We start from the raw sequence: 13,672 nt of genomic DNA, 5'->3' as shown, positions 1-13,672 counted from the left end.
ATGTGGCCGCGCAGGCTTCTGCTTCTGTGAGTCTGACGTCTCCTTGCTAGTGGAATAGCAACATTCCATGTAGAATCTCCAACAGTAGCAACATTCCATGTAGAATCTCCAATAGTATCTATTTTATTTTTGTTACATTTGTACCCTGCGCTTTCCCACTCATGGCAGGCTCAATGCGGCTTACATGGGGCAATGGAGGGTTAAGTGACTTGCCCAGAAGGAGCTGCCTGTGCCTGAAGTGGGAATCAAACTCAGTTCCTAAGTTCCCCAGGACCAAAGTCCATCACCCTAACCACTAGGCCACTCCTCCACTGTTGCTACTATTTGAGATTCTACATGGAATGTTGCTATTCCACTAGCAACATTCCATGTAGAAGTCGGCCCTTGCAGATCACCAGTGTGGCCGCGCAGGCTTCTGCTTCTGTGAGTCTGACGTCCTGCACGTACGTGCAAGACGTCAGACTCACAGAAACAGAAGCCTGCGCAGCCTTCTACATGGAATGTTGCTAGTGGAATAGCAACATTCCATGTAGAATCTCCAATAGTAGCAACATTCCATGTAGAATCTCCAGTAGTATCTATTTTATTTTTGTTACATTTGTACCCTGCGCTTTCCCACTCATGGCAGGCTCAATGCGGCTTACATGGGGCAATGGAGGGTTAAGTGACTTGCCCAGAGTCACAAGGAGCTGCCTGTGCCTGAAGTGGGAATCGAACTCAGTTCCCCAGGACCAAAGGCCTCTCTCTCAGCCGCACAGTGGGATCCAAGTAAGCCTAGAGCACCACCACGCGCGCTACGGCTACCGCCAAAGCAGCAGCAACCAACCCAGAGCCCGCAAGGCTATCACCATAGCAACAACACGACCTAGTCCGAATCCCGCCCCAATTCTTTGCGCGTCACTGCGGAACAGTCGGATTCTTGCCTTTCTTACAGTGTGCACGTTACGTAGGCGTGACGTAGTGACGCTGCCAGGCACGTTACGGTGTGGAGGACCGGGGAAAGCGGCAAGCGCTTGAAAGAAGAAGCGAAGAGAAGAAGGCGCGCGCGACGCTTGGGAGCTTCCGTTCACGTTGCCTGGTTGTAACGGTCCCCGCGAGATCGCCCATCGGACCGGCCGAGGCATCCTCCTCCTCTCACCCTCCGCCATGTACCCGTCCTGGGGCAGGTATGGCGGCGGGCCCGGCGGCCAATACCAGGCCCCATCGCAACCTCCCGCAGGCGGCGGCGGCCCTGGCGCCCACTACCAGGTGCCATCACAATCGCCCACTGGCGGCCCCTACCAGGCCCCATCGCATCCTCCCGCTGGCGGCGGCGGCGGCAGTTTTTCTGGGTCATCGACCTTCCAGAGCTTCCGCGATCAACACCTGGCGCAGTTACAGCAGCTGCAGCAAATGCACCAGAAGCAGATGCAGTCCGTGCTGCTGCCGGGCTCCACTCCCCCTCCCCCACCGCCTCCCCCTCCCCCAACCGGTGGATACGGCGACTGGCCCCCGGGTCGCACTTATCAGCCTTACCAGCATGGCAATCAGGGGCAGGGTTCTCTTACCAACAGTCGCCCTATGGCTACAATCCCTCCTATCAGGACCAGTCTTATGGGCATAAGCCGCCTCTGCTAGAGCAGCCTCCTTACGGCCACAAGCCCCCCATGTCAGAACAGCCACCTTATGGCCAGAACCCCCCCTTGCCAGAGCAGCCTGCCTACGGCTACAACCCCACTTTGCCAGAGCAGTCGGCCTATGGCCAGAACCCCCCCTTACAGGAACAGCCGGCCTACGGCCAGAACCCCCCCTTGCCGGAGCAGCAGGCCTATGGCCAGAACCCCCCCTTGCCAGAGCAGCCGGCCTATGGTCAGAATCCCCCCTTGCCGGAACAACCGGCCTATGGTCAGAATCCCCCCTTGCCGGAGCAGCCCACCTATGGTCACAATCTTTCTTTGCCAGAGCAGCCCACCTATGGCCACAACCCCCCAATGCCAGGGCAGACCTCATACACCCCAAAACCCCCTTTGCCGGAGCAGCCCTCATACGCCCCAAAACCTCCCTTGCCAGAGCCACCCTCGTATAGTCTCCCACCTCCTCTGTCAGAGCCACCCTCCTATGGTCCTCCACCTCCCCTGTCAGAGCCCCCTACGTATGGTCCTCCACCTCCCCTGTCGGAGCCCCCCCTCGTATGCTCCTCCACCTCCCCTGTCTGAGCCTCCTTCATATGGTCCTCCACCTCCCCTGTCTGAGCCTCCTTCGTATGGTCCTCCACCTCCCCTGTCGGAGCCTCCTTCGTATGGTCCTCCACCTCCCCTGTCGGAGCCTCCTTCGTATGGTCCCCCACCTCCCCTTTCAGAGCCCCCTTCGTATGGTCCCCCACCTCCCCTGTCGGAGCCCCCTTCATATGGTCCCCCACCTCCCCTGTCGGAACCCCCTTCATATGGTCCCCCACCATCCCTGTCGGAACCCCCCTCATATGGTCCTCCACCTCACCTATCAGAGCCCCCCTCATATGGTCCCCCACCTCCCCTGCCGGAGCCCCCCTCGTATGGTCCCCCACCTCCCCTGCCGGAGCCTCCATCGTATGGTCCCCCTCCTCCCCTGCCTGAGCCTCCCTCGTATGGTCCTCCTCCTCCCTTGCCGGAGCCTCCATCGTATGGTCCCCCTCCTCCCCTGCCAGAGCTCTCCTCATATGGCCCCCCACCTCCCCTGCCGGATCCCACCTCGTACGGTCCCCCACCTCCCCTGCCAGAGCTCTCCTCGTATGGTCCCCCTCCTCCACTGCCTGAGCCCCCCTCGTATGGTCCCCCGCCTCCCTTGCCAGAGCCACCCTCGTACGTAACCCAGCCTCCCTTGCCGGAGCCACCCTCATATGGTTCACAACCTCCCTTGCCGGAGCCACCCTCATATGGCCTCCAAGCCTCTTTGCCAGAGCCATCTGCCTACAGTTCCCAACCCCCCTTGCCGGAGCCACCCACCTATGGTTCCCAACCCCCTTTGCCTGAGCCGCCCACTTATGGTTCCCAACCCCCTTTGCCCGAGCTGCCTACTTATGGTTCCCAACCCCCTTTGCCCGAGCCGCCTACTTATGGTTCCCAACCCCCCTTGCCCGAGCTGCCTACTTATGGTTCCCAACCCCCCTTACCCGAGCCACCCACCTTTGGCCCCAAACCCCCCTTGCCTGAGCCGCCCACCTTTGGTCCCAAGCCCCCCTTGCCCGAACCGCCCACCTTTGGTCCCAAGCCCCCCTTACCAGAGTCCTCTCCCTCTAGCCAGAAGCCCCCCTTGCCAGAGCAGCCTGCCTATGACCAGAAACCCCCCTTGCCAGAGCAGCCTGCCCACGACCAGAAGCCCCCCCTGCCAAAGCAGCATGACCAGGAGCCCCCCTTGCCAGAACAGTCTGCTTATGGTCATGCTCCCCCTCTGCCTGAACAGCCTGCTCATGGCTACAAGCCCCCTCTGCCGGAGCAGCCTGCTCATGGCTACAAGCCCCCTCTGCCGGAGCAGCCTGCTCGTGGCTACAAGCCCCCTCTGCCGGAGCAGCCTGTTCGTGGCCACAAAGCACCTTTACTGGAGCGGCCTACCCGTGGCCACAATCCTCCTTTGTTGGAGCGGCCTACCTATGGAAACAATCCCACTTTGCCAGAACGATCTGTTTATAGTCACAAACCACCACTTCCAGGGCAGGCTGAGTATACTCAGTCTCAAGCATACTCACAATCTCAGCCTCAATCAGATTATTCTCAGGCACCAGATGGAAATCAGTCAGATTATTCTTTATCCCCAATGGCCCAATCTGAACCAGAGGAATCAACATCACCACCTCAGGGGATATCCCAGTCCCCACTGCTTGGTTCTCAAAAGGGCTCTGTCGCCACTGGAGAATCTGCTTTGGGCTATTCTGATTCACAGACAGCCTCATATTTTCAGAATAAATTTCAAGGCCCTTCCCACCCACCATCAACCTACTCTAAAGGCTCTTGCTATTCCCAAGGCTCATCACAGCCACTGTTGTCGTACTCCCAAGGCCTTTCCCAGCCTTCATCCTACACCTATGGTCAGTCTCAGCCAGTTCATTCTCATCAAACTTCTTCCTACTTACAAAACAGGTCTCAGCCATCCCAGTCCCAGCCAGTATCTTCCTATTCCCAAGGAAATTTTCAGTCAACCCAGTCGCAACAAGCATCTTTTTCTCAAAGCAAGTTTCAACCAACCCAGTCTCAGTCTACATCCTTGTATTCACTCAGCAAATCTCAGCCAACCCAGTCCTTGTCAGTAACTTCCTATTCCCAGACAAAATCTCAGCTAACCCAATCCCAGTCATCATCCTCATATTCTCAAAGCAAGTTTCAGCCAACCCAGGCTCAACCAGTATCTTCATATTCTCAGAGCAGATTTCAGCCAACACAGTCCGAATCATTAGCCTCTTATTCCCAATCCAAGTTTCAGCTAACCCAGTCCCAACCTGCAGCTACCTCTTCCCAAGCCAAGCCCCAGCCAGCATCATCCTATTCTCAAGGCAAATCTCAACCTACCGAATCCCAAGTGACTCCTTGTATTTCACAAGATAAGTCTCAACCTGCTCAGTCAAAAATGGCCTCTTCCTTTTCTGAAGATAAATCTCAATCTTCTCAGTCCCATTCATCATTATATTCTCAAACTAAATCTCAACCATCCCAGTCAGCATCCTCATATTCCCAAAGCAAGCTTCAGACAACAACATCCCAATCAGCATCTTCATATTCTCAAAGCAAAGCTCAGACAGCCTCATCCCAGCCTGCATCCTCCTGTCCCCAAGGCAAACCTCAACCTACCCAATCAGCATCTTCATATCCCCAAGAAAAGACTCAACCTACCCAGTCCCAACCAGCGTCTTCGCAACCTACCCAGTCCCAACCAACATCCTTATTTTCTGTGGCCAAGTCACAGCCAGACTCATCATATTCACAAGCCAAGTCTCAGCCTACACAAACCCAACCAGGATCCTTGTATTCCCAAGCCAAGACTCAGCCTACACAAACCCAACCAGGATCCTTGTATTCCCAAGCCAAGACTCAACCTTCCCAGAACCAGCCAGCATCCTCGTATTCCCAAGCCAAGGCTCAATCTGCTCAGACCCAGCCAACATCCTCATATTCCCAAGCCAAAACTCAACCTACCCAGACCCAGCCAGCATCCTCGTTTTCCCAAACCAAGACTCAACCTACACAGACCCAGCCAGCATCCTCGTATTCCCAAGCCAAGACTCAACCCACCCAGACCCAGCCAGCATCTTCATATTCCCAAGCTAAGACTCAATCTGCCCAGACTCAGCCAGCATCCTCATATTTCCAAGCTAAGACTCAGCCAGCATCCACATATTCCCAAGCTAAGACTCAATCTGCCCAGACACAGCCAGCATCCTCATATTCCCAAGCTAAGACTCAACCCACCCAGACCCAGCCAGCATCTTCATATTCCCAAGGTAAGACTCAACCTGCCCAGACCCAGCCAGCATCTTCATATTCCCAAGCTAAGACTCAACCCACCCAGACCCAGCCAACATCCTCTTATTCCCAAGCTAAGACTCAACCTGCTCAGACTCAGCCAGCATCCTCATATTCTCAAGCTAAGACACAACCTGCCCAGACCCAGCCAGCATCCTCATATTCCCAAGCTAAGACACAACCTGCCCAGACCCAGCCAGCATCCTCATATTCCCAAGCTAAGACACAACCTGCCCAGACCCAGCCAGCATCTTCATATTCCCAAGCTAAGACACAACCTGCCCAGACCCAGCCAGCATCTTCATATTCCCAAGCTAAGACACAACCTGCCCAGACCCAGCCAGCATCTTCATTTTCCCAAGCTAAGACTCAACCTGCCCAGACCCAGCCAACATCCTCATTTTCCCAAGCTAAGACTCAACCTGCTCAGACTCAGCCAGCATCCTCGTATTCCCAAGCTAAGACACAACCTGTCCAGACCCAGCCAGCATCCTCATATTCCCAAGCTAAGACACAACCTGCCCAGACCCAGCCAACATCCTCGTATTCCCAATCTAAGACTCAGCCTACCCAGGCCCAGTCAGCATCCTCATATTCTCAAGCCAAGATTCAACCTGCGCAGACCCAACCAGCAACCTCATGTTCCCAAACCAAGACTCAACCTACCCAGAATCAGACAGCATCCTCGTATTCTCAAGCCAAGACTCAACCTACCCAGAACCAGCCAGCATCCCAAGCCAAGATTCAACCTACCCAGATCCAGCCAGCCTCCTCATATTCCCAAGCCAAGACTCAGCCTACCCAGACCCAGCCAGCATCCTCATATTCCCAAACCAAGACTCAACCTGCCCAGACCCAGCCAACATCCTCATATTCCCAAGCCAAGACTCAACCTACCCCGTCCCAGCCATCATCCTCGTATTCCCAAGGCAAGACTCAACCTACCCCGATCCAGCCAGCATCCTCGTATTCCCAAGCTAAGTCTCAACCTATCCAGACCCAGCCAGCATCATATTCTCAAGCAAAGACTCAACCTACCCAGACCCAGCCAGCATCCTCTTATTCCCAAGCCAAGACACAGCCTACTCCGAACCAGCCAGCATCCTCGTATTCCCAAGCCAAGACACAACCTACCCCGACCCAGCCAGCATCCTCATATTCCCAAGCCAAGACACAACCTACCCCGACCCAGCCAGCATCCTCTTATTCCCAAACCAAGACTCAACCTACCCTGACCCAACCAGTCTCGTATGCCCAAGGGGAGACTCAACCTACCGAACCACAAGTATCATATCCACAAGGCAAGCCTCAGTCAACCCAGGCCCAGCCAGCACCTTCCTACTCTAATGACGAGTCTCTGCCTGGTCAGTCATGGCCATCATTTTCTCAGTCCATCCCTCAGCAGCCTTTGCAGTCGCCATCTTCTGGTTCTGCAGTGCTCCAGGATGCAGTACAAAATGATTCTAGTAGTGATCAGCAGGATTCACCAAAGATGGATCCCTCTTCTTCCCTTCAGGTAAGATTATCTTTTTACCATGCTTCCATTTGTAGTAATAGTAATAAGATGGTGGGTAAACATTTAATTTTAAACGGTTTCTATGCTGCAAAAAGTTAAAGGTGCACATGGTTACTAATGTATTCTGATTCAAACAAAAGAAGAATCCATAACAGGTTTTCCCCTCTTTAGGAAACTAAGGGAGGAACAGCATTAGAGGTTTCAAGTTTATTATTAAGTTGATAAGCTGCCTAGATGGTTTTACCAAAGCGTAGTATAAAAATTTTAAAAATATATGAAAACTAAAAAGAAAAGAATATAACATTAACCTCACGGCTTATATCCCGTTACCACCTTACACTTCTATGCGGGTAACAGTCAACAAGAAGCCAGAACAATAATCTGAGAATTACACTAAATAAGTAAAATAGTTGTATCAAAAACTTAGTTTCTTTAAAATTTCTTTAAAAATGTGGAAGGAACGATGAGAGGTGGGCTTCAGAGGGAGCGCTCTCCACCACCCCACAACTGCAAAGAGAAGAGATTGGGCATTTTGTATTAAAGTATAGATGTAGAACGAACTGTTCCATAAGAGTGGACCAATAGACTTCTTACAATACCTAATTTGTCGAAATGAAGGATCTATCAATAGATTTCGTTAGGAAAATCTCTGAGAACTGTAAAGGACAAATAAGAAATTAAAAGATATAAAAATGGGAGTCCTGCATAGTAAATGTGCACTAGAAATTGAAGGGAATTTTATATTAGATGGGATCATGTTACCCCATTATTTAAAAAAGAACATTGATTGCCTATCTCTTGGTACAAGCGATAAGCTTAGCCACATTTTGAATAAATCGGAGCCGTTGTTATATCTTCAATCTTGAAACATTGAAATGTGTTGCAGTAGCCTAGGTTGTTCAAGGGCATATGTAGTAAAATAGAAATGCTTTCTGATTAGAGAGTCAGTACTGAACCGACCATTCTTAGCTTAAAAAAGCATTTTATTTCTAGTACTGATATGCGAGATTGGAGACACAGTTTATTGTCAAGGATTACTCCTAGTGCTTTGATGGAATCTTGTGGACAGGCACAAACGTGGCAAGGCAGCTTTAAAAATGTTTATTGCAGAATAGGCCTATTTGTGGAGACTAAATATATATATACTAGTAAAAAAGCCCCGTTTCTGATGCAAATGAAACGGGGGCTAGCAAGGTTTTCTTCTGTGTGCATGTGGGAGTGTGTGTGTCCCTGCCCTCCTTTCCCCTCTGCTCTCTGTCCCCTCCCCCCTGGGAGATGAGTCCTTCAGTGTTAAGTTTCCTGCTGTGCTGTGTTTGTGTTACCGAGATAGTGAGGGCTTCTGCCCTCTCTCCCCACCTCCCTCTGAGTCCTTCACTGTTACAGAGAGAGCGATTTGATTTCGTGCTTTGCTGTGTTTTCCTTCACTGTTTGTGTTACAGAGAGAGCGAGGGCGGGGCAGACACTCATGGGGAAACCGGGTATCTCTCCCCCTTCACACTTCCGGCTGGAGGCTTCATTTAGAACGTTGGTGGTGCCTTTTATATATATATATATATATATATATATATATATTATTTTCAACATGCATTGTGAACAGTAGCAAAATACCAGAAATCTGTTGTTGCTAGGAGATTCCGTTTTCATAAGAGTAGCCATACTGGGTCAGACCAATGGTCCATTTAGCTCAGTATCCTGTTTTCCAAACAGTAGCCAAGCCAGGTCACAAGTACCTGACAGAAATCCAAATCGTGGCAACACTCTATATTACAAATCCCAGGGCAAGCAGTTGCTTCCCATGTCTGTCTCAATAGCAGATTATGGACTTTTCCTCCAGGAATGTGTCCAAAATTTTTAAATCCCAGATATGCTAACTACTGTTACAGCATCCTCCGGCAAAGAGTTCCAGAGCTTAACTATTTAATTGAGTGAAAAAATATTTCCTCCTATTTTTTTTTTAAGTCTTTCCATGTAACTTCCTCGAGTGTCCCCTAGTCTTTGTACTTTTGAAATGAATAAAACGATTTACTTCTACTCGTTCTACACCACTCAGGATTTTGTAGACCTCAATCATATCTCCCCTCATCCTTCTCTTTTCCAAGCCGATTGATGGAACTCCTCTTTTGCCTTTCCTCATACGAGAGGAGTTCCATCCCCATTATCATTTTTGTCGCTCTTCTTTGAACCTTTTCTAATTCCACTATATGTTTTTTGAGATATGGCGACCAGAACTGAATGCAATACTCAAGGTGCGGACACACCATAGAGTGAAACAAAGGCATTATACTATTTTCAGTCTTATTCGCCATCCCTTTCCTAATAATTCCTACCATCCTGTTTGCTTTTTTGGCTGCTGCCACACCGAGCAGAAGATTTTGGTGTATTATGTACAGTGACACCCAGGTCTTTTTCTTGAGTGCTGACTCCTAAAGTGAATCCTAGCATAGGGTAACTATCATTCAGATTATTTTTTTCCAATGTGCATTACCTTGCATTTGTCCACATTAAATTTCATCTGCATTAACTTTGGAACGCAGTTCAAGAGGCCCATCAAAGTGAAATGATTTCCAGGATCCTCAGCTGCTAGGTGTACCAGGCAAATAGTGACTTTAATCAGAGAAGAAACTATGGAGTCTAACACTGGGAACAAATGACCTGGCCAATAATACCCCACCCCCAGCAAAAAGGTGAGATGTGACAATAGTAAAGAAAGCATTGTAAACGGCAGTGTTAGCAAATCACTTCTTACACAATAGGAAGTGACGCTAAAAAAACTAAACAGAAGATGAGACTTGCTGAAATTTAGCTGAAAGCAGTGACCACAAATGCTCACAGTCTAAGCAACAAAGTTCATGATCTGCAAGCCCTGATGTTAGAGGCAGACTTCGATATTGTTACTATCACGGAGACATGGTGTAGTCGGAAAGGTGGAGGAGTAACTCTGTATGTGAGAAATGATATCAAAGTGTCTGAAATGCAGGGGGCTTGTGAAAGAAAGAAGTGGTATGAATTGCCTTGAAAAGAGAAGATGTAACCTCTGTCCACATGTGTGTGGCCTACAGTCCTCCCAACACAATCAGTGCAACTAGAGAAAGATCTGGTTACAGATATCCAAAAGTTGGGAAACAAAGGGGAGGTGCTGTTGGGAGATTTTAACTTGCTGGATGCGGATTGGAAAGTTTAATCTGCTGAATCGGAAAGAAGTGTTCTGCTCAGACAAGTGGTGATGGAACCCAAGAGGGAAGGAGTGATGCTGAATCTGGTGCTCACAAATGGGGAAAGTGTGTCTAATGTCTGAGTGGGTACACACCTGGCCGGTACTGATCATCAAATGGTTTGGTGTGATATAACAACTAAAGTGGAGGGCAGCCACTCAAAACTCCAAGTCCTGGATTTCAAATATGCTGACTTTAGTAAAATGGAGTACCTGAAGAGAGAGCTGATGGACTTGTAGGACATACGAGAAGTGGAAAGGCAGTGGTCCAGGCTGAAAAGAGCTATAAATAAGAGTACTGATCTTTATATAAGCAAGAGAAAAAGGAAACTAATACGGTTCTCCAAGCAAGTGGCTGAGAAAATAAAGGCAAACGAATTGATGTTAATCAAATACAGAAAAGCTCAAGAGGAGGAACATAGAGAAGAATACTGGATAAAATAGAAAGAAGCCAAGAGAGATAATGCATCTGGTGAAAGCGGAAAAACAAATGGCTAGAAATCTAAGGAGTGGGACAAGAATTTTTTTCAGGTATATTAGTAAAAGGAGGAAGGCAAAAAATGGAATGGGAAGACTGAAAGATGCTATAAACCACCATGTGGAGAATATAAGAATAGTCATACTGGGTGAGACCACTGGTCCATCTATCCTAGTATTTTGTTTCCAACAGTGGCCAAGCTAGGTTGCATGTACTTGGCAGAAACCCAAATAGTATATACAGGAAAAAGGGGAAAAAAACCCAAATAGTAGCAACATTCCATGCTTCCAATCCTAGGGAAAGTAGTAGCTTCCCCATGTATGTCTCAATAGCATACTATGGAGTTTTCCTCCAAGAACTTGTCCAAACCTTTTTTAAACCCAGAAACGCTAATTGCTGTTAACCACATCCTTTGACATTTCCAGAGCGTAACTATTTGTTAAGTGAAAAAATATTTCCTCCTATTTGTTTTAAAAGTAGTTCCATGTAATTTTCTTAAGTGTTCCCTAGTCTTTGTACTTTTGGAATGAGTAAAAAATTGTTTCACTTCTACTTATTCTACACCACTCAGGATTTTGAGGACCTCAATCATATCTCCCTTCATCCGTCTCTTTTCCAAGCTGATGAGCCCTAATCTCGTTAGCCTTTCCTCTTATGAGAGAAGTTCCATTCCCTTTATCATTTTGCTCACTCATCTTTGAACCTTTTATTAATTACGGCAACCAGAACTGAATGCAGTACTCAAGGTGAGATCATACCATGGAGCTATACATAATCATGAGGAAAAAAGCAAATGTGCTAAATATTTGGGCCTGGGGAACTGAGAAACTGAGTTCGATTCCTGGCACAGGCAGCTCCTTGTGACTCTGGGCAAGTCACTTAACCCTCCATTGCCTGCCGCATTGAGCCTGCCATGAGTGGGAAAGCACGGGGTACAAATGTAACAAATAAATCCGGAAGAAGGTCCACGATTGGCTGGCAAAGTTACATATTGAGCATGGAGTGGGTATAGCCAAGTTTTCGAAAGAGGGTGTCCATGAACAATATAAAAATTTGAAGGCGGGCAAAGCCATGGGACCAGACAAGATCCATCCCAGGATATTGGGAGAGCTCAGAGAGGTTCTGGCAGGCCCTCTTAAAAGATTTGTTTAAGAAATCCTTGAAGATGGGAGAGGTTCCAAGGGATTGGAGAAGAGCAGATGTGTGTGATCCCTCTTCACAAAAGTGGTGACAGAGAAGAAGCTGGAAACCAGAGGCTTGTAAGTCTTACTTTGGTAATTGGAAAAGTAATAGATGTGATTCTGAAAAAAAAGAGAGTGTATTTCCTGGAATCCAATAGGTTGCAAGATCTGAGACAGCATGGTAAATCGTGTTAAATGAATCCGATTGAATTCTTTGACTGGGTGACCAGAGAATTGGATTGAGTACATGTGCTCGATGTAATCTATTTAGATTTTGTCAAAGCCTTTTGACACGGTTCCTCATAGGAGGCTCTTGAACAAGTTGAGAGGCTGAAGCTAGGATCCAAAGTGGTGAACTGGATTAGAAACTGGTTGACAGATGCTAGAAGGGTGTTGGTTAATGGAATTCACTTGAGGAAGGAAAGGTGAGTGGTGAAGTGCCTCAAGAATCACTGCTGGGGCCAATTCTGTTTAATTTATTTGTGATTGACATTGCCGAAGGGTTAGAAGATAAGGCTTGCCTTTTTGTGGATGATACCAAGATTTGTAACAGAGTGGGCCTCCAGAGGGAGTGGAAAACATGAAAAAGGATCTGCAAATGTTAGAAGAATAGTCTAATGTTTGGCAATTAAAATTCAGTGTAAAGAAGTGTACAGTGATACAGTTAGGGAGTAAGAAATCCAAGGGAGCTGTAGGTGGAGGAGTGGCCTAGTGGTTAGGGTGGTGGACTTTGGTCCTGGGGAACTGAGGAACTGGGTTCGATTCCCACTTCAGACACAGGCAGCTCCTTGTGACTCTGGGCAAGTCACTTAACCCTCCATTGCCCCATTTAAGCCGCATTGAGCCTGCCATGAGTGGGAAAGCGCAGGGTACAAATGTGATAGGCTGATATGCATAGATAGGGAAAGGGACCTGGGGATGATAGTATCTCAGGATCTGAAGGCGATGAAAGAGTGCAACAAGGCAGTGGCTGTACCCAGAAGGATGCTAGTCTGTATAGAGAGAGGCTTAACCATCAGAAGAAAAGAGGTATTGATGCCCCTGTACAAGTCATTGGTGAGGCCCTACATAGAGTATTGTGTTCAGTTTTGAAGCCATATTATCTTGAAAGGATGTAAAAAGACTTGAAGCGATCCAGAAGAAGGTGACAAAAATGGTAAAGGGTGCGCTAAAATGCGTATGAGAAGAGACTGGAAGACCTGAATATGTATAGAGGAGAGGAGGGATGGGAGATTACTACTACTACTACTATTTAGCATTTCTATAGCGCTACAAGGCGTACGCAGCGCTGCACAAACATAGAAGAAAGACAGTCCCTGCTCAAAGAGCTTACAATCTAATAGACAAAAAAAAAAAATAAAGTAATCAAATCAATTTAATGTGAACGGGAAGGAAGAGAGGAGGGTAGGTGGAGGCGAGTGGTTACAAGTGGTTACGAGTCAAAAGCAATGTTAAAGAGGTGGGCTTTCAGTCTAGATTTAAAGGTGGCCAAGGATGGGGCAAGACGTAGGGGCTCAGGAACTTTATTCCAGGCGTAGGGTGCAGCGAGACAGAAGGCGCGAAGTCTGGAGTTGGCAGTAGTGGAGAAGGGAACAGATAAGAAGGATTTATCCATGGAGCGGAGTGCACAGGAAGGGGTGTAGGGAAGGACGAGTGTGGAGAGATACTGGGGAGCAGCAGAGTGAGTACATTTATAGGTTAGTAGAAGAAGTTTGAACAGGATGCGAAAACGGATAGGGAGCCAGTGAAGGGTCTTGAGGAGAGGGGTAGTATGACATCCCTGTCTATGTCTCCGAAGAGTCGTTGGTCTAGTTGATT

The 13,672-nt window shown here is 48.4% G+C and overlaps 2 protein-coding genes across 4 annotated transcripts in view; both read left to right on the top strand.

The window, feature by feature from the left end:
• Positions 1-2,133: 2,133 nt before the first annotated feature.
• On the top strand, positions 2,134-4,531 carry LOC115477119 (extensin-like). Its single transcript, XM_030213732.1, has 2 exons — positions 2,134-4,257; positions 4,454-4,531. Exons 1-2 carry the CDS (start codon positions 2,134-2,136, stop codon positions 4,529-4,531), a joined length of 2,202 nt encoding a protein of 733 aa, XP_030069592.1.
• Positions 4,442-13,672, top strand: part of YLPM1 (YLP motif containing 1) — a 336,188-nt gene continuing 326,957 nt past the window's right edge. For all 3 annotated transcript variants that reach the window (XM_030213961.1, XM_030213959.1, XM_030213958.1), the window contains exon 1: positions 4,442-6,984. In XM_030213961.1, coding sequence (XP_030069821.1) covers positions 4,576-6,984 — 2,409 coding nt within the window. In that variant the 5' untranslated portion in view covers positions 4,442-4,575. The remainder of the gene's footprint in view (positions 6,985-13,672) is intronic.

The sequence above is a fragment of the Microcaecilia unicolor genome, chromosome 9 (genome assembly GCF_901765095.1).
Source record: "Microcaecilia unicolor chromosome 9, aMicUni1.1, whole genome shotgun sequence".
Classification (NCBI taxonomy): Eukaryota; Metazoa; Chordata; class Amphibia; order Gymnophiona; family Siphonopidae; genus Microcaecilia; species Microcaecilia unicolor.
This window is presented reverse-complemented; position numbering and strand designations above follow the sequence as displayed.

What these genes read in the sequence shown, in the direction of transcription:
- LOC115477119 (XM_030213732.1), top strand. Translation starts at nt 2,134, where the DNA reads ATGGTCCTCCACCTCCCCTGTCGGAGCCCCCCCTCGTATGCTCCTCCA. An exon ending in AGCCAACCCAGTCCTTGTCA is followed by an intron (nt 4,258 to 4,453) that starts GTAACTTCCTAT and finishes CCCAACCTGCAG; the next exon opens with CTACCTCTTCCCAAGCCAAG.